The sequence below is a fragment of the Plectropomus leopardus genome, chromosome 16, assembly GCF_008729295.1.
Source record: "Plectropomus leopardus isolate mb chromosome 16, YSFRI_Pleo_2.0, whole genome shotgun sequence".
In the NCBI taxonomy this organism is placed as follows: domain Eukaryota; kingdom Metazoa; phylum Chordata; class Actinopteri; order Perciformes; family Serranidae; genus Plectropomus; species Plectropomus leopardus.
The window spans coordinates 14,813,301-14,840,635 of NC_056478.1; the positions used below are offsets into that span (position 1 = coordinate 14,813,301).

The window sequence follows — 27,335 nt, forward strand, 5'->3', positions numbered from 1 at the left end:
CTCCAAAGCTGTAAATAAACTCCAATACATCCAAAACTCTGCTGCCCGACTCCTCACTCAAACCTCTTCCCATAACCACATCACCCCCATCCTCCTGAACCTCCACTGGCTCCCCATCCCTCATCGCATCCGGTACAAACTGCTCCCGTACACTCCCTCCCATAATCTCCGCTCTTCGGATGCCAACCTCCTCTCCACCCCTTTGACAGGACCAAGTGCTGGACCAGGGGGGACAGAGCCTTCTCCGCTGCTGCCCCCACCATCTCACTCTCCAAACCCCTCCGAGACTGCACTGACCTAAACACTTTCAAATCCCACCTCAAGACCCACCTTTTCAAATCTGCTTTTAATGTTTCATTTATCAGCATTTCATGCCTGTCTGTCATGCTTTTACCAATCTTGTTTTTATTTATTCAGTATGTTTAACTGATTTTATTTGACTTTGTGAAAAGCACTCTATAAATAAAATGTATTATATTTATTATTATTATTATTCAACCTCTATCTCCAAGAGCTTACTGTTGTAGACGAGACTGACAGGAGGGACAGAGTGAAGACCGGGACCCATTTTAGCAGATTTGATCTCCTCGAAACCGTTAGGCAGACCGTTGAGAAAGTCCTTCCTTTGCTTGTTGAGGCCGAGCCACAGATATAACTCCAGCTTAGCCTGAACTGTCCAGCCGGCAGGACCAAAGCCCTTCTTCCCGGGCAGCTGTGGACACAGATTACAGCAAAGTGGCCTGAAAGAGTTCCATTCAAAAAAAATTGAATACAGTCTAAAGAAAAACATGATAAAGTATTTATTATATCCACTCTGTGGTATCATTACAGCACTTCAATCATTAAACATTATGCAGACAATGTGACACCGTGGCCATTCATAAATATTTAAGAGCCACTTTATTGATTTTTGATCTTCTCTCTAGGCATCTATCACAGATTTATAAGCCATTTCACCATTATACTTGTCAATATGACGTGTTGTATATTGACTATTAACTACCACTGACCATCTCACAGTGCAGTCAACCGCAAAGTGAAACTTCAACTTGTATTGTTTCAGTTTGAGCTGGATTTAAGATGGCAGAGAATTAGCAAAGTGCATTTTAATGAGGTAATAGTGTTTGAGTATGAGACAAGCAGGTAGAGATGAAGGTACCTTGAGGAAGACAGCTTTGACTTTGCTGCAGTCTTTTCCTGTTTCCTCATCCACTATGGAGTAGAGAATGTCTTTCGAAGGAATCCGGGCATAGGCGATGCGCTTGTTATTGGTCATCATCCAGATGAAAACATCTGGAATGCTGTGCTGAGGCTAAACAAAAGTAATACATGGGACTGATTGATAGGTGATCAGCTGTTTTCTTATTTCCCCAATGGAAAAGTTGCAAAAAACAAAGAAGAAACACAGAAAAGCACACAGAATTAAATTTGTACCTCGTCAGCAAGGAATCGGAGTTTCTGCAGGAAGTTCTGCACCAGCTTGAGTTTGTCTCTGACTGTGTTTTTCTTCACCTGAGTTCGGATCTGTTTGGCCTGCTGGCCCATGCTGTCCTGCAGGAAGACAGATGAGTGATGATGAAGCAAACCAAAAGAAGGCCACACATATACTGCATACACATGCACAGATATCATTTGGGGTCGACTTATCTTTAATTTAACCAACTGCATGGAGGGGATCTCTGCCTGGCGGCAGCATTCTGGCTACCTGAGCTGATCACAGCCACTCTAGATAACTCTTCTAATTCAAGCAGATGTTGCACAGTGCCTCTCAGAAGATACAATATAATAATGAGGATGAATGTATTTTTATTAAGCAAAAAACAGCCACAAATCCTTGATCCATGTTATTCACTGGAGGGTATTCTTATGTCTGTAGTCTACAGCACAATAAAGTCAAGTCAAGTCAAGTCAGTTTTATTTATATAGCCCATTATCACAAAACATGGTTTGCCTCAGAGGGCTTTACAGTGTACGACATCCCTCTGCCCTTAAATAAAGAAGAGAGTGACAACAGTAAACACAATAAAAAAACAGACAAAAAGAAACAATTTGATAGTATAGCGTTCTATCATACTTATCTGATCATATACTTCATACTAATGGTAGCACAGATATTAAGGAGAGATGACCAAACTTAAGTGGATCATAACATATTGGATATGGGATTAACCTGCAGATCCTCCAGTCCAAAATGAGACAAATCTTTTCTATAGATGTCTGTTTTTGAGTCACGCTGAAGGCCAAATTGTGCAACAGACTAAGTATAGCTTGTTGTTTTTAGCCGATTTCCAGAAAACTTGCAGCCCTTACTGACCAATTTTGAGAAGTGAGGAGTCAGCAGTCAATTACAGTATAAAGAGTCAATAAAAGAAGTTTTTCAACAATTATGAATCACCACTACCACGAGAGATCCGTGAGTATACAGGCATACACATACACAAAAAGTTGATTGGTAAAGTAGATTGCGATTTTAACTGCAGAGAGACAGATGCACACACTCACAGGCGCACACACGACCAGACGCATTATTATGACTAGAACTAGAACATCTTGCTAATTTCTAATGCAGTGCTATGCAGTCCCTACACATCCAAAAGTTTCCCCACCAGTTTTTGGTGTTAAACAAGTTTTTGTTCTCTTGCAGTTTGTATGCTTTCCATTGCAGTTTTCCCATTACGTCATAAACACAGGTGAAGAGCAGCCACAGGCAAGTATGCAATAGAGCCATTTCTTGTTCTTCTCAGGATGTGTTAAGAACACACTTCTTAGACGTAAACATGTTCAAACACTGGATCTTATTTATATGGTTAAATTCTTATTTTCAGCCATCACTAGAACAACCCTGCTTACAATGCTTTTGTTTTTCAACAGAATAATTTTTATTGCTGTAATATTTTCTTCTAAAAGCAAATCAAAAGTGTATTTGGATTCAAACATAAACATGAAACAGAATAAGAAACAGTTCTGAGGATAAGACAGTGTTGTAAATGCATGTAAATGTATGGAAAGGAATTATTCAAGAGCGAAAATGTATTCAAAAAATTAATTTCCCTGTGTGGCCTTTACAGGGACTCCATACTATTTACTCACTAAGGCGCCGGGATTAGAGACTGAACAGCAGCCAAATTTATCACAGCTTCATCTTCCCGCTTTAACTCATGCTGCCTCCTTCCTTTTCTATATGAGAAACATAAATCATACCATCTCTCTCATGCAGGACTTGAGTCGCTCTCGATCCAGTTTGGTTCGGCCTGCCTGGTTAACATCCTTGTTAGCCAGAGTCACAAACCGACTGGAAATAACCAGAGGATACAGAGGGTGAAACATGAAAGGGGCTTGACTCTACACATATTAATAGACTTTGCATTTAAATGTGTTTAAATGATTTATATGACAATAATAATGACTGTTTTAGGTGTCTCAGTGCAAAGAGCTGCTGTCCTCAGTAGTTTCTGTTTCAGTGATAAAGCTGCTTGTATTAAATGCAAAAACTGGCTAATAAGCATTCTATAGTTTTAAAGGTCTTACAGCAATTTTATAGTTTTCAGCATGAGGAGAAACTCTCTGTATCTGTACTGACCACTGAATCACAACAGCAGTTTTAATACAAGACCATGACAAATGATTATTATTATTATGTAGCTTGCCTGCAGCCGACGCTCAGCTCCTCCAGCACTCCCCGGAGTCTGCGTTCTGGAAAAGCCTTCTCTGTCTTAATGATCTCCTGAACATCATTCAAACCCTCTTCCTGTCGGGACACAAAAATACTGGGGCTCAGGACAAAACAAGATTATAGTACTCCTTGGTTTGTATCCAAAACAAATTTTTACAAATGCCCCTAATCTACATACACATAAATACACACACTACTGTTTATCAGTGTATACTTAAATGGTATCTGTATACGTACGCACATTTCAGCTACCAGCTCTTTATGTAGACACATGGCTGATGGACTAAAAATGTAACTCTATGTGATATAGCTGATCATATATTTCTGAGAACAATGTAACATATATTTCTATTAGTGCTGTCCCCTACATGTCCAGATTATTTTCCTCTATTTCTTTATGTAGAGTTGTAAATCTTTTTAGCCATTCTATCAGAATCATTATGGGAATAACAGTGTGTTTAAGATATATAACCTATATTAAATATCTCAACAACCTTTGAATGGATTGCCTTGAAATTCTGTACAGTATATTAACATTCTAAACAGAAATGCTACTCACACTCAATTCTGTTAGCTCAGAGTTACCCTTAGTCTTGAGCCAAGAGTTGACCCTGGGCTAACTTAGCCAATTTTCATATAGACAGATAGTGAACAGGACATACACAATAGACAGACGTACGTCCATACATACATATGGGTAGTAAAATAAAGCTGTTATGATGATGTATGTGGGGTTATGATAGAAGTTCAGGAGTAGAGATTATCTATTAGATTATATACAGTAAGTAGGGTGTGTGTGGGTAATGTGTGTGTGTGTGTGTGTGTGTGTGTGTGCATGGTTTGATGCTCATATGTGAGGCTGTGGTATGTGTCCGTGGTTACTGATTCTGGAAAGGTTTGTTTGCGGTGTAAGTAGTAGTTTTTGGGATGTGTGGCAGAGAGGGAGAGAGAAAAAGGCAGTGTCAATGTAGATGTGGCATTTTTTAACTTAGTTTTCACTCACACACTGTAAGTCCAGGGCTATATGGTTCACACTGCACTTCTACTACTAGCCCTGGTTTATTTGTCAGTTGGAACATATATTATTGACTTTCATATTAACTTTTCATAATTTTATTGTTTACATAGCCCCGTTTTACATTGGCAATGTTTAGACCTTGGTGTCGTTCATTTTCAGAGGACAACACTGCAGACTTGGGGCTAACACAGCTCCAGTGCAGGGCAAGCAAGCCCTAGGCTGGAGTCGGGGTTATCCCCACTGTGCCTGTGTGAACGCTTTCTTAGTCCCAGCCTACCAGCTCCTTTAGCCAGGGACAAGGAGCGGTGTGAAAAGTTTAAAAAGAAAAGTTCACGACAGCCTCACAAAGCCGCTAGCAAGAAAACAGGTTTGTTATTAACCAACTGCTAAAGAAAATTAGAGTTCAGCCGATACAGCCAACCTTTGCACCTTGAGAATAAAATACTGACCAGCTTGTCAGCGATCTTGTCCATCATGTTGGAGTTGTAAAGTCGTCTTCTCTGGTCCTGCCACCAGCTTTTGATGTAGACACATGGCTTCTTTTCAAAGTAGGGAAGATGGAAGTAATTCCTGCAAAGTACAAACAAAATTACTTAATGCACAGCCTAAAACCCTGAATTGTTACATACTAAACTAAATGTTTAGTCAATAATCTGACTGTGTAAAAGACTGGGCAGATCCTCTATTAATACAGCTAATCTCTGCCAGCAGGCTGCTCCAGGCCGACATTAATTTTTTAAATATCTCTGATCATTGTAAAGCACTTAATCGGTTCAAAAGGGCTCGTCTCAGCCGTCATTACATTAGCAATATATAAGTAATTGCTTTCTAAGCATCCTTGCCCATGATCTTTGACCCCTGACCTGTCAGTGATGACAGGCTTCATCAGAGGAGTGGTGGAGACAGAAACTAGGTCAGCGTCCTCGTCTGCCTCGTCCTCACTGGAGTTGTGTATGAGCTCGCTCTCCTCTTCTTCATTCTCTCCATCTTTCTTCTTCTTCTTTGCCGATGAAGGCTTGCTTACACCATCTATCTGGTTTCCATAGTTACCTGTTAGCGGGCAGAACATTACACGCTGTTATGGAGTGAGCTTGGTCTCGGCAGCTATTGATTTTTGTACACTGTCACATCTCTCCGTTATACTGTAAACTTGTGGAGTGCGAGTCAATAGTAACAGGGTTTATTTACCTATTGTGATCTCAAAAGTTATCGGTTTGTCACCAATCTTCCTGTCGATCATTGTGGCCTCCAGAAAGGAACCAAAAAGGAAGAACTCATCTATTTTCCCAGTGGCACTCTGATGGAGGGAGGAGAAGCGCAATAAAGAAAAAGTGAAACATTTTATTAGACCGAAGTGCAATTCATTGTCTGTGGAAGAATGACTGCATGTGCCCTTTTCTGTAATTTACAACACACATAAAATCTTCCTGCCCCTCTCTTTGCAAGAACACTCATTTCCTCCATATTTTCTGCCCGGTGATGATTTTTATTCATCCATGTGGTTGTTCATAAAACATAAAATATTAATCAATAGTAGAGATTATTTTAAAAAGTATTATTTGCAGCAGTTCATCACTTTCTTAGCCAGGCAGCTAATACAGCTTGGTACATAATGACCTAAATGCAGTACAAATGATTGCTAAACTCAATTTGAATGGCACAACAGTGTATTTGGGCTGATATACTATGGCCCAAACAAGGCGGCACTGCTTATGTTTTTCCACCTTTAGAGCAAGTGCATACAAACAATGAAAAAATAAAAACAAAAAACAAAAACAAAACAAAAACAGAAAAGGTTGCCATGGTAGCAAATAACTTTCCATGCATGCCCAAATATACTTTATCTCCAGTGTCCATAGCTGCCCTGATGGAAATGTCCATACAGGCTGAAATTGCCCACAAATGGCACAGTGCGGTGATGTACAATGAGTATGATTTAGAAAGTAGGTCAAATAGATTGTAAATTAAGCAACACTCAGAAGGGACCATAAATAAACAAACACTACTTAGTTTCAGCCTAGTTTTTAATCTTTCTGATATAATCATATGCAGGGCCCTGAATCTTCACAAATTACAAAAAAATAGTATAAGTAACAAAGAGTAGAAGTCATATGATCAGTGCCTAATCTCCTCCAAATTAAGACCATATCATTAGGCCAAAAGTTAAAGGTATACTCTGTAAGAATTGTTAGTTACTGTATGTTAAAACAGGAAAATGCAAGTGAAAATGAAAGTGAAAGCTAACCCCAGATAGTTTAGCATTAATGATGACATCTTTGATCAGGGCCCTGATTCTTGGCTTAAATCAGGATTGTTTTCCCCAAGAACCTGAAAAAATTTGACAATGATTTATGGACCACTGCCAGCTCACGATTTGTTTTCTGTTTCACCTCCAAAGTTGCATCCTTTCCTACTCACAGAAGTTAGGACAACAAAAGAAACTTTCCCGTGAAAGATTGAAAACCAATTAACACATTTTACTTTGTGTTGTTTTTGTAAAATGATGAGTAAAGCTGTCAGCTGTCAGATGTTAGGTTGATTATTTAGAGAGGAGATAAATTAGATCATTTACAGCATTTCTTTGACTAAATTATAAATTTGTCTCTCTGAGCTGGCTCAGACTCATGCTGGCATTAATGACTGAGGCTCCCAGAGGACAAATTTACACCATCAACAGCCAAGAGGTCAAATAGCTGGCGAGCTGGCCCTGAAGCAAAGCGTCTAATGTTTCTGATTTCCCTGATGAGCTGTTAACTACATGTGCCAATACAATGGGATACTGTAGCAACACAACATTTACTGTGGGATCAGGAGGTCAGAAGAGGTCAAACATTAACTTGTTCTCATGGATCACAGGCCAGGATAACGACCTTTCTTTCATTGTCTTGTCAGATAATTTTGTTTTCAGTGATAAAGTTGGATTTTATGTGACAGAATAAAGGAGAGATGATCACTTCCTTAAACAGATAAACCAAAAAGACAATCCAAAACAGCTGTGAGAGTCATTAGCTGTGTGTGCAGCCAGGTCTTCTCACCTCTGAGATGTTGGAGACTCCCTCCACCTGCACCTCAGTGGAACTCATGAGCTCAGGAGATGTGGTGTCCAGGATCTCCACAGCGATGGAGAGCAGGAGACGGGCTCTGAAGGACACGCCTTCTCCAAGACCCTCATTCAGGTCCTGGTGCTCGTCCATCAGAGTGTACTGACGGGTGGAACCATACATGTTGGCCCAAGCTGGGCCCAGGGTGGGCAGGAACCCTAAAAACAGTAAAGAAAAAAGAAATGTCGGTAGGAGGTGACGTGGTAATCTACAAGAACCTGTTTCTTTTATAATTCTATTTGAGGTCTTTTAAAGTATCTACATCCAGTACATCAAACACTAGATATTTCCACCCCTGCCCATCAAAACAGAAAGTCAAAAAACAAACTAAAAGCCAGACAGAGGAAAAATCATAGACATTCGCCTATGACAGTTCCATACTCCCTATTGAGGTAAAGAGTCCATATATAAATCAAGACTGTATAAAAATGTTTGATCTGATAAGTCAAAAATTGTCTGATGAGTCTTGATGGAAAAATCAGATCATGCTTACCAATATTTCTTGTATTTATAAAGACACTCCAGCCTACGCTATAAATGTTATCGTATTGCTAGTTGGCATGTGTGGATTACTCACAGGAACCACCTTATCAGGATTTGAAGAAGCAGGGCCAACTCAAATCTGAGGACTATCAAGTCCTTTTTTGAGCACTCCTTTTTATTTTCAAGATGAAAATATTTTCTCTACAACCATCTATCTCTTATGAAGAAAAAATAACTGATGCTGCTCCGGTGTGAGTGTTTTGCAGGCTAGAGGAAACTCCTGGTCACTACGCTGGCATAAATATTACAAAATGCAATGAGATAGATAAAAATCAACATGACGGACAGTGATCAAGAAAGCTTTATAATGCCAAAAATTCTTAAATTTAAAGGTCTAATATGTAGGATTTAGTGTCATTTTATGGTGAGGTAGCCAACAACAGTGGCCAATGTTAAATTGCAAAAAAAAAAAAAAAAAAAAAAAAAGGGATAGAAAACTTTTTGATTATACAGTTAATTAAAACAATCTTGTATTTAATTAAACATATATTAAACATTTCCTTCATGTTTTATAATGTGAACTTTTGTGTTCCAGACAGAGTTGACAAATTTCAAGTCTTCAGCTGTAAAATCCGCTATTTAAGAAAACAAAAAAAACATAAATCACAGTGAGGCTGGCTCATTACAAGGTTTAATGGTCAAGACATTGATTTTTAAAACCTATTTTGTCAGCATAATTGAGGAGTAAAAATATAAACCCAAAAAATAAGTTTTTTTCATAATTCTCTGGAATAAGTGAGTTATGATTATTTTATTCCATTCCTGCCTACATGTTAGCCTAAATCTCACACACTGGACCTTTAAAGGTTAATCAGATTTGAAATTGCTAGGCATTATCTATATTTATTAATTATTTTAAAATAGCCGGTAAGCTGAGGTTGACACAGGTTACCATGGTTATGTGCCTCTAACTGGCGAGGAGGCTCTCAGGGACTGATGTGGTAATTACAGCTCAGTGTGTCCAAGAAAATATACACTACTATTTATTCGCACAAAAGCATGTTGATTAATGGCATTGACATTGAGTATATAGTGCACAGTATGTGATTTCAGGCGCAGCGTATAAATGTTTAATAATTTCTCACCATGCAACTTATTCACAGAATTCTTCATAACAGATCTTACACTTGGGTATAATGTATGCTAATGTATGTATAGATTTCAAGTCGATTCGAATGGTATCCACTGAATTCATGCAGCTGTCAGCATAAGGTCAGGTGGGTCATGCGGTTTGATTCATTCTCTACTGCAGCACAGATAATTACTCCAAATATTAACTAGTTAAGACTGGGTAATTAATGTACCTGACAGCTAATCAATGCTAATGAGACAAAGTGTGTGTGTGTGTGTGTGTGTGTGTGTGTGTGTGTGTGTGTGTGTGTGTGTGTGTGTGTGTGTGTGTGTGTGTGTGTGTGTGCACATCCACCTACCTTTGTCACCATCATTTGAGATCTTGCGCAGGTCAACAAAGTGGGTTCCTATGGCAACATCGTTGACCTTATCTGAGTCTCGTATCTGGATCTTCATGCGTTTGCAGAGAGGAGGGAAAAGCTCCGTGAAGACGATCTGCTCGTTCCAGATCGGTTCATAGCTGCTCTTCTGGACTGAAGTCTTCCCCTGGAGACACATTAAAGAAAAACACTCAAGAAGAAGTACAAATATATGTTTAGTAGCTGATATTGTTTTAATACTATAATTGTTAAAGGAGTTATTCTACTTTGTAGGCTCCATCTGACATTATCCAGGCACCCAAAGTCATATACACTATTTTGGACCTGTGCACAGCTAGAGGATTTTTGTGCATTTTTAAGACCCTCTCTAATGAGGCACAGTTAATGATCCTAACCTTCTGACAAATATATTTAAAGATTAGATAGATTAGATTAGATTAGATATTTAAATATTACAGCTAAAAAAGAAAAATAAGTGGCCTCCTTTTTATAATTTGCTAAAAGTCTGCTCCTCAGATTCCTCAGACAAAATGTGAAAGGAAAAAAAAATCTCATAAATGCTGGCTGGAAGATGTAATGGCACAGCTCAATGTCAACACTTAAAGAATACTACACAAGGCTCAAGCACGAAGTTTTATAAGAACTAGCGATCTTTTTTACAAGCCCTGCCTGAGAGTTAAGCTTGCTATCATTTCCCTGTTTAACCACGTATACGCCCACCTGAACCAGCCTTTCCGGCTCTACTAGCTGAGAAGCTGACAGCGATGCAGGTGGATGCTAACCACGTCTCCTGGATTGTCAGCTATCTGAAAGGCAGACCACAGTATGTGCGCTTGCAACACTTGTGTCTGACAGAGTGCTCAGCAGCACTGGAGCCCTGCAGAGGAAAGTATTATCTACCCGTCTTTTCACCCTCTTCACCACAACAAGAATTTCAACTACCATGAAGACCAACTACCACCATCTTCAGAAGTTTTCTGATGAGTGATGAGGCCGATTATAGGGCTGTAGTGGATAACGTTGTCACATGGTGGGAGAATGTGACAAAGACAAAGGAAATAGTTGTTAATCTTAGGAGGGCAAATGCACTACTGACCCCTAATTCCATCCAGGGGTTTGGTGTCAACATAGTGGAGTTCTACTAAAACCCGGGAGCGTAAACTGTCAGGCTGCCCCCTTAAAGTCAGAGATTCAAATCATTAGTCAGAGACCCCTCAGTCAACTGAGATTTCTTCAAGTCAAGAAGTCCCTTTATCTTTTTTCTTTCCCGCTATTCAAAGAGCTGTGCCATGTACTTCTGGGGATGTTTTACTTCCCAGATTTCGCTGCAGAGTGAGCACTCTTGACTTTCATGTGACTCTTTGGTACAAGGAGCTGCAGGTTGGGGCAGGGAAGAAGACAAAGCAGAGACCTTCTTGTTAGAGGAGGTGAATTTACAGCTCACAGCAACCTCACGAAAAAGTCTCTGGCTTTTGTGTGATGAATAGTGTCGGCAAAAAATGCTTCACATTTCTGATCTGTGGTGCAGTGAGCTTGCTAAATACTACTGTTTACGTGAATGCAGCTGTCCTGCCATCTGAATGTCCCGCTGAGCCCTGCTTAAACTTTAAAACACAGAAAAAAAAAACAAATTGTCAATTATCAATATTGACCAGCCAATTCTGATTTGACTGACATAATTGTAAATCGTGCACAGTCAGAGCACACTGCCAATAAACTACACCAAACTAAGAACACTAGAGCCTACAAGAAGGACTAGAGAGCCCTCTCCACTTTCTGAAGAGGCTGAGGTCCTTCAACACTTGACATACAATACAGAGGATGGATTATGAGTCGGTGGTGGGCAGTGCTGTCCTGTTTGTTGTTGTGTACCGGGCAGCAGGTTGTGGGCAGCAGACATCAGCAGACTCAACAGTCTAATCTAAAAGGCCAGTAACACTGCGGGGGTAGAGCTTGATTCTCTGGTGGCGGTGTCAGAGAGGAGGATGCAGTCCAAGTTACGTGTCACTTTGAACAATGTTGGACACCCACTCCATGATGTGCTGGTCAAAAGCACATTCAGTGCTGGACTCTCTGGACTCTCTGAGATGCACCACAGGAAGTCATCCTGCCTGTGGACATCAAACTCTACAACTCCTCCCTTGGAGTGTCAGACAACAGATTACTTATGGACTTATTCACACCCTAGCAGCTACAACTGATAATGTATTTATCATTTATATTTTCAACTGTGCAACGTTGACTTAACTGTACAATATGCAACACTGGCTTTACTTTACATAATTTGTGTCACTGATTCAACTTTTACATTTTTTACTTATTCTGTTCTGGCATTTATATTCAACACACTGCTAAATGTGATGCACATATTTGTACACATTTCTATTTCTATCTTTTGTGTTATATATTGTAGCACAATACACACTGTTTAGTACATTATTGCTATTTCTATTTTCTTATCACTTATCTACGCTTATATACTGCATAAGGGCAACTGTAATGTGTCCCAATTTTAGGCCATGGATCAAAAAAGTGGTTCAGATTTTTCTTGTCTTATTTTCCCTTTATATTACAGGGTGTTTATGTGTGGGACAGGGTGCGCAACTTAATGTTTGTATATGTGATAATTGGATTGAACAATCTGACTAATTTGAATAAAGATAGTTTTTCTAAAACTCTGGATACTGAATGGCCGTAAAGTAAAATTAACACATAAAATAAACAGAAATAAAATCTTAATGTTTTCCAGTCAAAATAAACCATGCATACTGCTCCCTTATAATAATATATATAGTTATTAGTTAAACTATTTGAGTATGGCTTTGAAAATCCACACTACACATGCATGCATTATGAAAACCACAGTGTATTCTGAGGGAGCAATAATAGTCCTCCAGAGAGCAACAACCACGAAACATCAAGTCATAAGAGATGGAAGGATGTGGTGAGAATTACTTTCTGTCCCGCAAACTGCACTTGAACGTAGGGATCTACCAGGTCCCTGTTCTCTCCTATAAAGGCCTTCTTCACATTAGCCATGATGCTGGTGTTCATTTTAGGAAGTCCCTCAGCGCGGTAGATCTTCACATAAAACCTTGCCCACTGCCTCTCTGCCGGGATGCCCTCTGGGAGCAAGAGGTTCCTGGAAACAAACAGCAGCACAGAATCTCATTCAGAGACAGGAGTGTTGAGTTATTGATTAAATTTAAAGATGTATAGCTGCTGGATTGAGCTTTCTAAAGGTACTGATTCCAGCCAGTCATCCTTGAACATATAGCACAGTTTTGGTTTAAAACATTTACCATTACTTGATTTCTTATACTGTAACATATACTCTAAAATGAATATTTAAAATAAAGAAAGTGGCATAGAAAGCAGTATTAAAATATCTATTCTATCAAATAATTTGCACATTTGTATAACATATGCAGAACTTTCCACTAGTAAAATGGGAATTTTACTACAGTATTTGTCAAATTCAGTCAATCTGAATCACATCAGTAACAATGTATTACCCCTCTATGTCATCTTCATCGGTCTCGTTGGCCTTGTGCGGGGTCTTGATGTTGTCGCCCTTCCCGACTACAGCAATGTCACACTTCACATATCCTTTACACCCTGCTGTTATGTCATCAGGATCAGACAGGATGGCCCACTTGTGGTAAAACTGATGTTCTGGGATAGATGTCAATGAATAAGTCAGTATCTAACAGCTTTTCTTAAAACCAGTTTTACATCACAATGAACAAAAGACAAAATGTACTTTAATTTAGATTATGCATGCATGTTATGATTTGGTATCAGATTTATATCAGAGCTACAGCTTGCACTTCACCAGGTTGAGAGTAGACAGTCCCAACATCCATCTTAAAGGTTCCCACCAATGTCCCACTTCGAAGAAGATTTTTAGAGTGAATGACCTGCAGAAAGCAGACAGAATTGAGAATGAAATATTAAAAGGAAGAGCAAACTCTGAAAGATTTAGGGTTGTACTGGAAACAGTAATAAATAATTCAGAAGTGAGTGTTAGGGTGAAACAGATGGTTCTGGACTTTATGTTTAACAAGGGGCTGCATAATGTCTTCACCATTTTACATTATACATAACCAGTTAGTCTCTGAGATCATTTATTAACCAAATTAATGCAATACCCAGCAATATCTTTTTATGTCTTCACATTGATTTATACCAAGGGCGGTACTATCAATTCTTCTCTGTACCATTAAGTACTACAGAGTTATATTACCTTAAAAACATTAAAGGGTGAATTCACAGTGAATGGATTACAGACGCTGAAAGCATGAATTGCACATTACCTGCAACCGCTATCTGCTCAATGTCCAATTCACAAAAGAATTTGCACTAATTATATTACAGCACAAACACGCCCATATAGTTCTGCAGCTGAGTGCAGTTTTCCATGTGGCCTTTGTTGTCCAAGTGTTGCCTTTGCACCATGAACAGCATAGGCAGAACAAAGGCAGAAAAAGAAAACTGTAAGTTTCAGACCATCAACTACAGGTCCTGACCAACAAAATGTAGGGCTCCTCAAAACTCAATGCAAGGAAATTTGACAGGAAGTTTGTTGCCTCTTGGCCAGCTCTTCATTGAAAATTACTTAACGGGTTAATGATTCTCAATAGACTTATCTGGTTTAATAAAGGTTAAATGAAAAATAAAAAATAAAAAAGTGGCAAATAGCACAGGAGCGCTGAGACACGATTTGCTTGACAGCTCAGTTCGGGTTTCATTTCCCCCTTTGTGAGTGCTTTGAGGATAACAAGGTTTCTTTTTGTCTTTTTGTCAGTTTTAGCAACCACAAAAGCTGTATGATCCTTTTGTAAATTTGCCTATCGTTGTTTCCATATTAAAGCATAAAGTTATGCAGCAAAGTCTTCTAAAATTGAGCCTAAAGTGCAAATATACAATGTCAACAATGTTATGTTCACAACACAAATACAGAAAAGGATGGTGACAAGTTTTTTTTTAGCGCCACGACAGCATGTACGAATTACTTACTGAGAGTTTGATGATCTTGTCAAACATGACGTCAGGAGGGACGTGGAAGTCAAAGACGAAATACTGCAGAGAGTGGAGAAAAAAGGGTTTGCCCATTAAAAAGTATTCCCCTACAATAGTAAATAACACATTTTTTCTGTGGAAGTAAAAAGTGCCAGGTAACTTTGAAGTTCAGAAGAGATATCAGTGCAGAGTTCAACTAATGAACTGAAGGAATGAGCAAGAACATCATCATGTCAGTCTCTCAGGATATCAGCTCACATCGTAGCCAAATCACAGCTCCAGCCCCTCAAGCTTTCAGTTCTTCACAGTCAAAGACAAGTGGCTTAAAAAGAAATGTCTGATTTGAAGTCCTGCAAGTTTTATCATATCTTTTCTATAGGTGTCCCAGATGCAGTATATGTGCAACTCCACCGCAGGCAGAGGCGAGGCAGGGTACAAAGACACCACAAGAACTCAGATTTGTCTCATGAGATCACTTTGTAGCTCCTCTTTGTTTGTCTTTTCTCATGTGTAAGTGTTTGCTGATAATGGAGACAAAGAATAACACGGGGCACTTATTCCCCCACAGCAAGGACAGCCAGACTCTACAGACTAAGCATCACCGACTTTGCTGCAGGCGATATCTCAACAATGGATGAATTAACAGACAATGGGGCCCCTGCATCACTCACAATTGTTTCCATCCTTTTCTGTGGTATTTTGCAGATTATTCACAAGTCTGGCTTTGTGCTGTTAGTTTAGGATGAAAGAGGAATACTAAATAAAAAAAACTAAGCAGAGTGACAAGGGAATGGATGATGAAATTGGGTGACATGTTTCTCATAATGATACACAATAAAATCAGTGAACTTGATGAGACCAGAGATGATTGTTTTTTGTACTGCAGCTAGTCAGTCTCAAACAGCACAGACTGAAGAAACTGGAAGGTCTGGATACAAACAGAGAAAGCATGAAGGGCTATTATCTTGATCACTCTGGTTTCCAGTTTGTCTGTCCACTCGGGATTCTCAGACAAACAGAGGGAATCGATCACAGATAAACTGTCACTTCCTTTCCCTGCAGGACACAACCTGGAGGCTGAGCTCTGCATGACCCTCACCACCACCAGCACGTCCTACTGAGAGAGATTCTCCGCTGCTTATGAGCACTCAGAGCTGCTAACAACTCTCTAGTTAAAAGTGATACGTGATTTATTTTAATGTCAGTAAATTATTACAACATTACACCATCAAAAAGAGCACTGACAGCCTCTACTCTGCATTTATCTTTGTGCATGTCAGGGATGCTTTTTCCTAGAAATCTGTTTGATTGCTGAACAGGAAAAAGCTAATCACTCATGTCTTCATATTGAAAGACACCTGCTGAAACAATGCCACAGATATAAGAGCAGTGTTGGTGGTTGTTTAGTTAGGTTTTCAAAAAAGCTATACTTTTAAAATACTTTTTACTTATTACTTAAGTGTTACCATATTTCCCTATTTACTTTGTTGCCATTAAATGCAATGTTGAGACATGATGAACTACAAGCTGTATGTGTCCTTGTTTTATTATTGTCATGGAGGCTAGGGCAGGCTGTGCATACACGTCTCTGCAAAGTTCGCTGTCAGATCAGATCACGGATGCCACCTATTAGTTACTAGGTTTGGGACGAAGACAAATAGACGAATAAATCGGCTACGGGATGATTTTGTTTTTTGTCAGTTTATTTTGATAATTTAATGGTCTGCCTCCAAACTATAAGTGAGAGCCACTGTTCAGCTGGCAGAGAGAGACATTGGGGATAAACAGTATGTAGATACAGCATATTTTCAGTCTTCGTGTATGGTCGTGCAAAGCTAAATTACTTTCTCAGTAGGTGGTGTTGAAGGTAAAAAGTTACTTTTTAATGGTCGTAATGTAACAATTTACTTTTAAAATTAGTGTTTCCAAACACAGTGAAAAGATACAATCACTGTATCATACCAAATATCTGGCTTACGCTCTTATTAGATACATTATTTAATTTACACAAGAACAAATGCCACTGAAAGTATGCAGCTCCGAGCGTTTAACTGTCTTTAGTTAATGCAAAGAAGAAATGTTGGCATATCATTTTACAGAATCCAATCATCCCGGAGTTCATCTCTCAAATATTTAGATCAAGTTTTCCTTAACATAGACACTTTATGTACAGTACAATGAATACCACAAAGGTTAGAAAAATAGTTTCAGCCTTGGAAATATGATTATCTAGTTTATATTTAGTTTATAACTGATTTCTTGCAGTGTGAACTTTTAAAGCATAAAAGCTCTCACCTCGTTGTAGTATGGGCAGTTGGTGGACTCCTTCATAGACGTGTACTTCTTGTCATCGCCAATCTCAACACACACCACAGGGTCCATATTGAGGCCTATCAGCTGCCGGGCCTCAATCACTGTGATGCTGATCTGATGGGAGACATCAGCACATCAGATATGAGATTCTGAGCGCTGAAACAAGCTGACTTTCCTCCAAAAGTGAGTTAAGCAGCAGCATCACTATCACCATAAATCATACAACTACGCAGTAATTACCCCGAGGACAACTGAAAGGCAAAAAGAAAACCCAAATTTATCTTTCACCAAATAATGATTCTAATTCAGGCAGTGAGGGCTTTCACCAGATTACACGTTTTTACCCTGTGTTTCTCCCCTGTCTAAAGTAATTTAGAACTGGATGGACAAAATAGTTCTGAGCGAAAAGTTTCCACATCCAAGAAATATCCCTCTGGTTTAATTAGTCTTGGTGAATCAAGAGGAACAGAGAGACAAACATAAAAAGGGAGAAACAGAGGAAGAGATTACATCAGGATTTCAGTCTGGTGAAATAATGTAGTCATGTTCTTAAATAAAACAGGCCATGAAAACAGGCCATGGGCTTGCACTGGAGGAGAGCTACACTGTATCCACAATTATTCTTCTACTTTGTTTCACTGACGTTGTGCTGAATGACTTAAGTGTGGTAGCCACAGCACACAAACAGCCATGAGCATAAAGAAAACAAAGATGTCCCCTGCATCTCTTTTTAATCTTTTTAACATAGCACACAAATATATATTAGAGTGGCATCAATCTCCTCATCCAGCTCTTGGTAATAACACAAAGAAGTGCTTTTTTTAACAGCATATCTTGCATTAACATGGAGGCTGTACTTTGGCGTCATCCTCCTCCCAGCTATCCTGCCACTTATACAAAATCACACACACATATCATTGTGTCCGGCAGCTGATCATATCACACATACATTATATATGATATCAGAAACCGCCATGCAGTTGTATGCCTCTGCGCACCATACCTAGTAGAAATGCGTGTAAGTGTTCATGCATGCTCGCAAATACCTGGACATACATACATACATACACACACCTGATAATCCACTGGTCGCCCAGAGCTCGGCTCCATCTTGATATCTGGCTTTGACCTTGAAAAACACAAAACAATCAATAACTAGAACCTGTGCTCCAAACGTGAAAACTCTTGATTACAAACTCAATTCTAAGTTTGCATCTTAAAGTTTGAATGCTCACACTTCCAAGGTTGAATATGTCTTAGAAATACATGCCATTAAAGGGCAACACTCTGCAACCAGCTTCATATTATCCTGTGGCATCAGCAGTTTGAGATGCATCGTACTGACTAAGGCCATTAAGGATGTGTTTATTTGGGTCTTTTCCTCTAACACGTGTGCATGCATGTGTCAGCTGATGAACAAAATGATACCTCTTATTGGAGACGTTGGTGGTGACAGCAGTGACAGAGGCCAGAGAGATGGTGTCTGGGTCCATTACCCCAGCAATCCGCCTCGACTTCCTGTCCATTTCCTCCATGTCCAGGATCGCTGGCTCATCTAAGCAAAAGTATCAGAGGTGTGACACCACCAGAACCAACCAAATATGTATTGTTGGTAGGACTACAGCAGTAACTACTAGTGAGGACACTGAGGTCATGTCTTCTTTATTTTCTGTGAGAATTGGGGGGAGTTTACATTCTACAATTATAAACACTGGTGGATATTTTGCATAGGCTGATTACAGTACTTTTTATATTCTACATATTTAAAGGGGAACCTAATATTGTTTTTTTTTCAGGTTCACTACAAGTAACCTAATACTGGATAACTGGGAATGTGCAATATTACTTAAAGGACAGATCAGTACTCAATTAGCTCATGAGATCATTGCAGATCAACTGCACACTCTATGTCTGAATATGCAATTTTGTCTTAAAGTTGAGGGTAAAGCATGCCCAGGATGAGGACTAAGAGAGATGTCACATTATATGTCACATGCAGCATTCAGCTACTTGTCAAGCTGTGATCTCAAAGCACTTCTTAAATTTTATATCCTATATGACGTTTTATGATGTTTTTATGTTGCTTATGTTTGTGTTATGTGCCGTTGTTGATTTGTTTTTGGAAATACTTTTTGAATGTTCAATTGTGCAAAGAAAACTCCCCTTAAGGCAATAAAGGTTTCATACATTGCATTGGGTCACTGATTGATTAAAATAGGATAGTATTTCTATCATTGCTTCGTTGATTAGGAATAACTTGAGAAATGGGCTTCAAGATGTATTTTCCCTGCAGCTAACTTAGACAATCTGAATACAAATTGGAAATTAACAAAATCATCAAATTAACGAAAAGTTAAATCATTAATTTTTGGTCAAACAGGGCTTGTTGTGTGTGTTGTCTTTACCGCCTCTCTTGTGATCGTCTCTGGAGCTCTTGATCTTGCCGAGCTTCATGGCTGAGAAAACTCCCTTCCCTGCTCTGGTGGAGGAAATAGAGACAACAAAGGAGAGGAGAGAGAACTTTCTTACTGACTATGTCATTAAAGTGAACTCTCTATAGGAGAACCCTTTGTGGTTACTCTTTCGTAGAACCTATCATAAAGGTTTCACCTGGAACCCTTTCAAAGGGCTCTACCAAAAAACTAACATAAAAGGTGAAAATGAGAGCCATCTGTGAAAGACTCAACCCAGATCCTGCTATTACAGAGAACAGTTTTACAGAGAACTTTTCTCTGGTGTAATGGTTACATCCAGAACACCTTTCTGAAGGTTCTATCCAGAACCTCTTCATCTCCTTAGGGTGATAACAAGAAAAAACCTTGGGGGTTCTGCAGAGAACCTTTTTATCATTCAATAATTCTGGTTTCAGTGTATCGGGTTAGCCTGGGGCCAAGAGAACCAGGTCCAGCAGCCATGATGCTCCTAAAGAGCAACGGCTTATGTGTTCTTGCGCAACCCAGTACAATCATGGTTCACAATAATTTTTTTAGGGGGCAGAGATTTTGTAAAATCATGACAGCTTTTACTATTTTAATGGCGCAATGGATCTCAACTTTACCAGGATGCTCAGTGCCATGTGGACTGTATATCAACCCATCAGCCAATTAACATAGTCCCTGTTCAATACGGTATGCAAGTAACTATTGAAGGGAATGAAACGATGGTAAAGATATTAACTTTGGTAAATGGAAAATGGACCTGCACTTCACACTACGAGTAACATTTACCCATTCACACACATTCATACAATGGCAGGCAAGACAACTGTACAAGGAGCCACCTGCTACTTAGTTTTGAAAAACTTTCAGAGTTCAGTATCTTGTCAAAGGGTACTTTGACATATGACTGGAGGAACTGGAGATGGAACTGCCAACCTTTTGATTAATGGACGCCCCGTTCTACCTCCTGAGCCACAGCTGCCCATGGCCTATCGCCTACAGCGGAACGAAGGTAAAATAAATGAATGAAGGGAATCCCAGATACATCAACAAACAAAATACCATTTAAAATATGGGTAAATATTTAAATGTTAAATGATGAGGATCTTTACAAACAGTAAAGGCTTTTTGGATGAAAAAAGGGTTCTTAATGAAAACTTTGTTCTTAAAAAAAAAAAGAGAGAGAGAGATCTTCAGAAGCAAATGGTTCTGAGTTCTTCAGTACAATCCCTTTTGTAACCATTTAATTCTTAGAGTGTAGACTCAGACCCAGAGGAGAAGTTGACTGACATCAAGTACTGAACTTGTCTTGGGCAGAAAACCCCATGGCCCACTCATGGACATAATCAAAATGCAACCCAACACCATAACGTATATCATGGCCATCTTTGTAACTCAGCTAGACATTTAATTCCAGGAGATTCAACCTCCCTACCCCCCCTCATCACCACCACCAATTCTCCAGACCCTCAATCACAAAACAAGAGTATCCGGTGTCTCCACATTGATAATATCTGGATCACATGTCACCACAACAACAAAGCGCTTGTGATGTCATCAGCGGAACGACAAATGAGGGGCCTTAATAATTAAAAATGAGTGTGACCGTCCAATTTGCTGCGGATATGGATACATGTCAGGAAATTAATGAATAGGAAGGTTTTGCTTTTGTTTCCTTAGGCATTCAGAGTTGAATGTATCAGAGTTCAGTTTCTGCTTTGGTCTCTTCCCTGTTATTCTAGGGGCAACCTTCAACCTCATGTTATATAATATAGAAAACTGGATGGTTTTACATCTCATTTGATGACAGCCAAGTGTGACTTAAAGTCTTGGAGGCATGTGAATGGGAATACAAGTCAAGAAAGACAGCAATCACACATCAAAAATAAAGGTAAAGAGCTTTGAGTCTAATCAAATCAAGGCCATTCACACTTAAAAATGAGTTCCAACAATTCTCCGCCTGTCTATAAAGCAGTCTGACCAGTGCATTTTCATCTGATGTACAAGATTAGTGAATGGAATTTTAAATACCTTTAAATGTAACAAAGGTTAATTGTAGCTGAAATGCTAATTAGACAATTCACTAGACAATCTACAAAAAATCTAAAGCAATTTAAAAAGTAACTTTGAACCTTGACATTTTATAGAAAAGACAATTAAATCAACTAATTGGAAAAACCATATATTGATAACTTGATTATTGTGAGTTGCAGCCCTGGTTAATCACAAAACCAGATGCCCCAGTTATCCAGTCCCCCCCTTGTCTCATTCAATCTGATTCCACAGTAAGCTGCCAAAACAACACACACACACACACACACACACACACACACACACACACACACACACACACACACGCACACACAAAAAATGTGTTTCATACATACCACATGAAAGACACCACTGATCCTACTCAACTCCACACAGAGGTCAAATCACCATAATTCTGCCCCAACAAAAGTCCTCCCAGAGCTTCCTTCTATTCTGAACTATATTTCCATATTCTTCACCTGTCAGGTGCAGATCCTCCAGACCAGCCAGGTAAGATAACGGTTGGATCAGATGAATGATGATGCAAGAGAGAGGAGTGGAGGAAGGGAGAAAGAGGTGGAGATGCATGGTTGGAGGTACAGAGAGGAGGAGGAAGAGGGGGTTGGGCTCTGTACATCACCAAAGAAGATTGTTGCTGTGTGGCCCGAGAGCCTCTTAAGTTCATGACAAACTGACATAATTATTATGTAATACTGTACTTTAACACTGAGAGGAGCAACACGGAGGATGTTTGGTCAACTAACAACAAAATTTCACATCTTGGTGGCACTAAGTGTTTGGGAATATGCAAATATAGGGAGTAAAATTGACAAAGTGACCTTTAAATCAGACCAACTGGGAAAAAAAACGCATCGTTAAAACCAAAGGGTAAATGTTAATATCTTAAGGGCCGTCCACACTAACAACTATAACAGTATTGATGTGAACATTGATGCTGATGAACATAATGTCCTGTTAACAGTAGCGCTAAGCAGGCGCTACACACTCCAGCTGTGTCGCCCTGTAAATGCCATTGCATTTTGATTGCGTTTGATTGTGTTTCTATCATTCAGCGAATTGCCCTAAAAATGATTGGAACAATATCATTTCCACTGTCATTGTCATTATAGCTGTGGTGTGGACTCCGCCATTCAGTTGAGTTAAATCAATATATTTATAGTTATTGTAAAAGCTATTGTTCACGGTGGCGATGGTGCTTTATTCTGCAGCAGCCACACAAACACTTGATTTTGTACAACAGTACTTGAATATTTCTGAATATTTCTTGGTGGGTTACCGTAAACGTAACATCACAGCAACATCCCTAAGACTAACCTTACCTAACGTAAATACAGCATTACACTTTTTTTCAAGGCCCTAAAACGGGCTGTTAATTCTAAGGTTCATGCCTAAAATCCAGGCAAAGCAAAACAAAAAGTGCTCACTAAACGTGCTTGTTATATTACGGAGAAATGTGTCATTAACCACACAGTCAAATTTGAATGATTAAAAAAAAATCATCGAGGATTTAAAATTAGGTTTCATAATCATGGGCTCTGCAATGCTAAAAGCATGTCCGCTGGACAGCGGTGACATATCTGAGCAATATGCTGAAGCAGTGTGACAGAACAGCATTCAGAGTAAGTTATTAATAACTTTCAGAAACATTGCGTGCAATAGTCCACCATCCACCTTCTCTCCTCCTTTTTCTGTCTGCCTCTTCCTCCCTCTTTCTCCCAGACACACAGGTCAGGTGTGAGTATAAATATATTAGTAAAGTATTAATGTATTAGTTTAATATATTAGTATAGTATTAATAGCTAATAAATAGCTTGAGCAAAAAGGCAAACCACTGATGCTCTAGTGTTTATTTAGGGTAGGGGAGGGTTTATGATAAGGATGGCTCCAGAGTGTCATCCAGCAATGATGTCAGGCACGCCAAAAAAATCCTTGACACAAAAAATGGTCTGAAACCACAATTCAGTACTTTATATTCAGTCTTTTCACATTTTTCCAACAATTCTTTTTCCACCACATCTGAGTTAATTTAGGGAATTCAAGCAAAGACCTGTCATAAGGCTGAACCACACAAGATGTAAAGCCAATTCTGCAGCTCTGTCTTGACCAGAAAACATCCCTTTTCTCTTTTAATAGAGACTATTATAAGCTCTGATTTGTACTTGTAAACTGAAATTCACATCATCAGCCACAATATTCTGTTTGTCAGTCTCTTCCAAACCGACCGACATGATCTTTAGAGGAATAATTCACGATTAATTGATGTTTTCTGATCTTAAAGTACATTTTTTAGTTTAAAGGAAACCAATATTGACTTGGGCTGCATGTGTAGGGAGTCTCCTGTGCTAAAGTCAGTCATTTTGTACACCAAACTTTTCCGACCTAATATGTTGTAGGAAGAAGGCCATAAAGTTATAGCAGTTAAAGATAGTGATCTGCTAAAGCTCTGTCAACAATAAAGGGATGATCACACCAAGATGCTTCACGCCAAGCGCAACCGCTCCAAAAGCACCTTTGAACCGCATCTGAAAAAAGAACTGGGAGCATCTGTGGAGCAGGGCTGATTGCGTGTGGCCAAAAGCTACACTGACGAGCGCTGCAACTTCACAGCTTAAGTGGAAAAGTTGAAAATATTTTAACTTTTATGCGCATCCACAAACTGCAAGAAAAACACGTGGCGCAGCAGCAATAGAGGAGCGCCCAGCAGGCACGGTATGTCATACAGAAACAATGGTTTTGCTGGAGATACTTTTATAATACGTGTCTCAGTATGACTGGCCCCAAAGTAGAGCATCTTTTGCACAAGAACAGTGAAAAGAGAGGAGACTCATAAATTCTAGCTGAGCTATCAAAGATTTTACTTACTTGTCTTTCACTCCCTTTATGCTCTTTTCCTTTCCTTTCCTTTGCTGAGCCGAGTTAAAAGTAAAAACAAGGACAAACATCAGAGACAAATGTTTTTTCCAGGAGGCCATATTTTCCACTTTTCCTAACAAGCAGTCCCTCTACACAGATTTAATGACAAAACCTAACCTTCACAGATGTCAGTAAGAAAGCAAAGAAAGTTCCCAAGTGGAGCTTCCTATTAGACTAATGGAAATATGCAAATCCGCACTTTACTTTAGAAGTTTGCAGGTAAAACTCACAAAAAGTCTAACTTTAAAAGAAAATACAGAAAAAATACAACTTGTTGAGTGGCTCAAAATTAGAGAGGACAACTATTATTTTCTCTCTTTACTTCTTACTTCTTTTCCTTTGTTTTGAAATAAAGACCATGAATGCATCAGTGACTATCATGTAAACTGTAACATCTTCATTCATTCATTCATCTAAACACTGCACATCAACCTCATAAACAAACACCCTGAATGAGACATGAAGCTTGTTCAAGCTTTGTACTGCAGATATGGAGATAAGAAGCTCAGTATTGTATGCAAAGCCAGCTGCTGCATATTTTAAAAGCAGAGAGGATATGCACGTGTGTGCTTAAAGATGAAAATGAACTGCACTTCCGAGTATGTCTGGGGACGAATGTGCAATAATCAATACTACATGAAAGCATGAACTAATTGCCTCAGTGCTTGTGTAAATTACAGCAAAGATAAATCATCTGACTGAAGCAGAATTGCTCCCCAGGTTATTCTCCTGTACTTGGCAGCTTGATTTTCATCTCCTCCATAAAACAGGAGTTTCAAGCTGAGCATGAAACATTTTGCTCACAGTTATGAACTCATTTTTAATGTGCAAGTCAAGCAGTGGGGTAGGAAGCAGAGGGCGGGGGTATACATTGCAGTTAACTCTGGAGACCTGGCTTTGAACTTGCTGCAAGCAGATGGTCAAACATGGACATGACTGCGTGTAAAAAGAAGTGGTGGATATGCACTTTTGCCACTGTCAGTTGGTTACAGTTGAACATTCTGTTGCTTAGTAACAACGCCTGCTGTTTAGCAGACATGAGTACATCCTTACTTTTTGTCACTGCTGTAACCAAGTAAATATTTATTTCTTATAACTTTTTTGTGTGACTGTTGCTTAAGGTATAAATCTAATTAAAGATATATTGTCTGAGGTTGGTTTAGTACTAGCAAATCTACTCATTACAGTAATAATAATAATAATACATTTTATTTATAAAACGCTTTTAAAGGAACCCAAAGACACTGTACAAAAGTAAAAAGCAGCATAAACATAATTATATATATTTATCAATTTATGTGTTGAGCTTCCTCCGGGGAATTTATGCTAATCTTTCACTGGTGATTCTTCCTTTATTGTTAATAAGGGACGGTGTAGCTAATTTGACAATTAGTGTTAATATTTATGAATCCAGTCTTCTTGTTTCTTTCAAATTAACTTTGGATTAACTTGTGTTAATGGTATAAGCTAGTTTAGCTGTTAAACAACTGTTTTCACTAAAAACCTCAATGGCAAACTCCTGTCTTTAGGTTTTATTGGAGCTGTTTTTAGCTCACTGCATAGCTGTGCACCTGCATACAGAGTGAGGACAGAAGAGTTAGTTGGAATTAAATGCTCATTGTTGTCAAACTGTTGAATGTGTTTGGAAATGCTGCCTGTGTTTTATTTATAAACACATATATGTGACACAGTATGCAGTGTCAGGCAGTGAAGATGCTTTCTTCACTTGCTTGCTTTCTGTCCTTTTGCATGTGTGCATAAGTGGAGAAGATAAAAATTAAACTGCAGGGGATCAATAATTCATTGACATATACTGTCTGTACGTTCTGCTCTGGGGGCTCTGCTGAATGGAGCTCAGCGAGATATCCTACACACACCTGCTCCTTCTCTGACACACATAGGTTGGATGCACATATTCAGGTGCTGCCAGAATCCGCTGGACTGGAGCCAGAAAAAGATTGTCTCTACCTGATAAAAAGTTCGGGAATGAAAACTCTCACTAAACTAGAACCCCCTGTCCTGAAACCTTATCGAGTGCACTGCAGTCCTCTCGCTTTCTTAATACTTGCTGTCCTTGCCGGATTTCTTCCCTTGCTGCTCAGCGCATCAATTAATGTTTTTCCAACTTTATGACTGCAGTGAGACCTTTACTTTTACATGACAACCGATAAAGTGGAACATTAACATTATTATCCCTGTGATAAATGCTGCTGTGTAGCTGTTTCATTTGCCCACATTAAAGTTAATTGACACAGTAATTGATATTCTTTGCCTGTGATCTTGCAAAAGTTTGCTCATAACTTTACCCTCATTAGTGTCATAAAGTTTGAAGCTAATGCAAGTTTAATGCCCTCAAAAAAAGTTCTTAGAGCCTTCATGGCCAACATTCAACAAACAAAACATTCAAAAAATGGATTTGGGCTGATTTTGATATTGTGTGTGCATTTATCTATGAAATAAATAGGTCTCCACAATTTTACGATGTGTTTATGTGGATGATACATCATCTATATAATGCATACTGAAGAAGCAAGTAAAAAAGAAGAGGAGGGTGGAGAAAAATTAAGAGGAAGGAAAGAATACAAAAACGTTTTACACTTGTTTAAAATTTAAACACTGTCTCCAAAAATCCCTCTTGCATTTTTTACTCTGTTATTGCATCAACTGAGCTGCATTCAGAGTATTTTGAAAGCTTTCAGAGACAAAATGTTCCTTTTTTCTCAGCATCCCTGATGACGTCTAACGAATTCCAAAGACATTTTTATCTTTTATGTAACGTTATAAATAAAACCCTTTTTAATGAGAAGATGA

At 39.0% G+C, this 27,335-nt stretch overlaps 1 protein-coding gene across 1 annotated transcript in view; it reads right to left on the reverse strand.

Annotated features, from left to right (window-relative positions):
* otofa (otoferlin a) overlaps positions 1 to 27,335 on the reverse strand; it is a 106,656-nt gene that overhangs the window by 24,154 nt on the left and 55,167 nt on the right. The window contains exons 6-23 of the mRNA XM_042503597.1: positions 19,527 to 19,600; positions 18,550 to 18,676; positions 18,196 to 18,250; positions 17,104 to 17,235; positions 14,806 to 14,868; positions 13,622 to 13,706; positions 13,302 to 13,461; positions 12,742 to 12,928; positions 9,766 to 9,952; positions 7,727 to 7,950; positions 5,880 to 5,988; positions 5,555 to 5,741; positions 5,141 to 5,261; positions 3,648 to 3,748; positions 3,202 to 3,292; positions 1,435 to 1,551; positions 1,160 to 1,312; positions 520 to 712 (exon numbers count right to left, since the gene is read on the reverse strand). Of these exons, the coding sequence (XP_042359531.1) occupies positions 520 to 712; positions 1,160 to 1,312; positions 1,435 to 1,551; positions 3,202 to 3,292; positions 3,648 to 3,748; positions 5,141 to 5,261; positions 5,555 to 5,741; positions 5,880 to 5,988; positions 7,727 to 7,950; positions 9,766 to 9,952; positions 12,742 to 12,928; positions 13,302 to 13,461; positions 13,622 to 13,706; positions 14,806 to 14,868; positions 17,104 to 17,235; positions 18,196 to 18,250; positions 18,550 to 18,676; positions 19,527 to 19,600 (2,366 nt within the window). The remainder of the gene's footprint in view (positions 1 to 519; positions 713 to 1,159; positions 1,313 to 1,434; positions 1,552 to 3,201; positions 3,293 to 3,647; positions 3,749 to 5,140; positions 5,262 to 5,554; positions 5,742 to 5,879; positions 5,989 to 7,726; positions 7,951 to 9,765; positions 9,953 to 12,741; positions 12,929 to 13,301; positions 13,462 to 13,621; positions 13,707 to 14,805; positions 14,869 to 17,103; positions 17,236 to 18,195; positions 18,251 to 18,549; positions 18,677 to 19,526; positions 19,601 to 27,335) is intronic.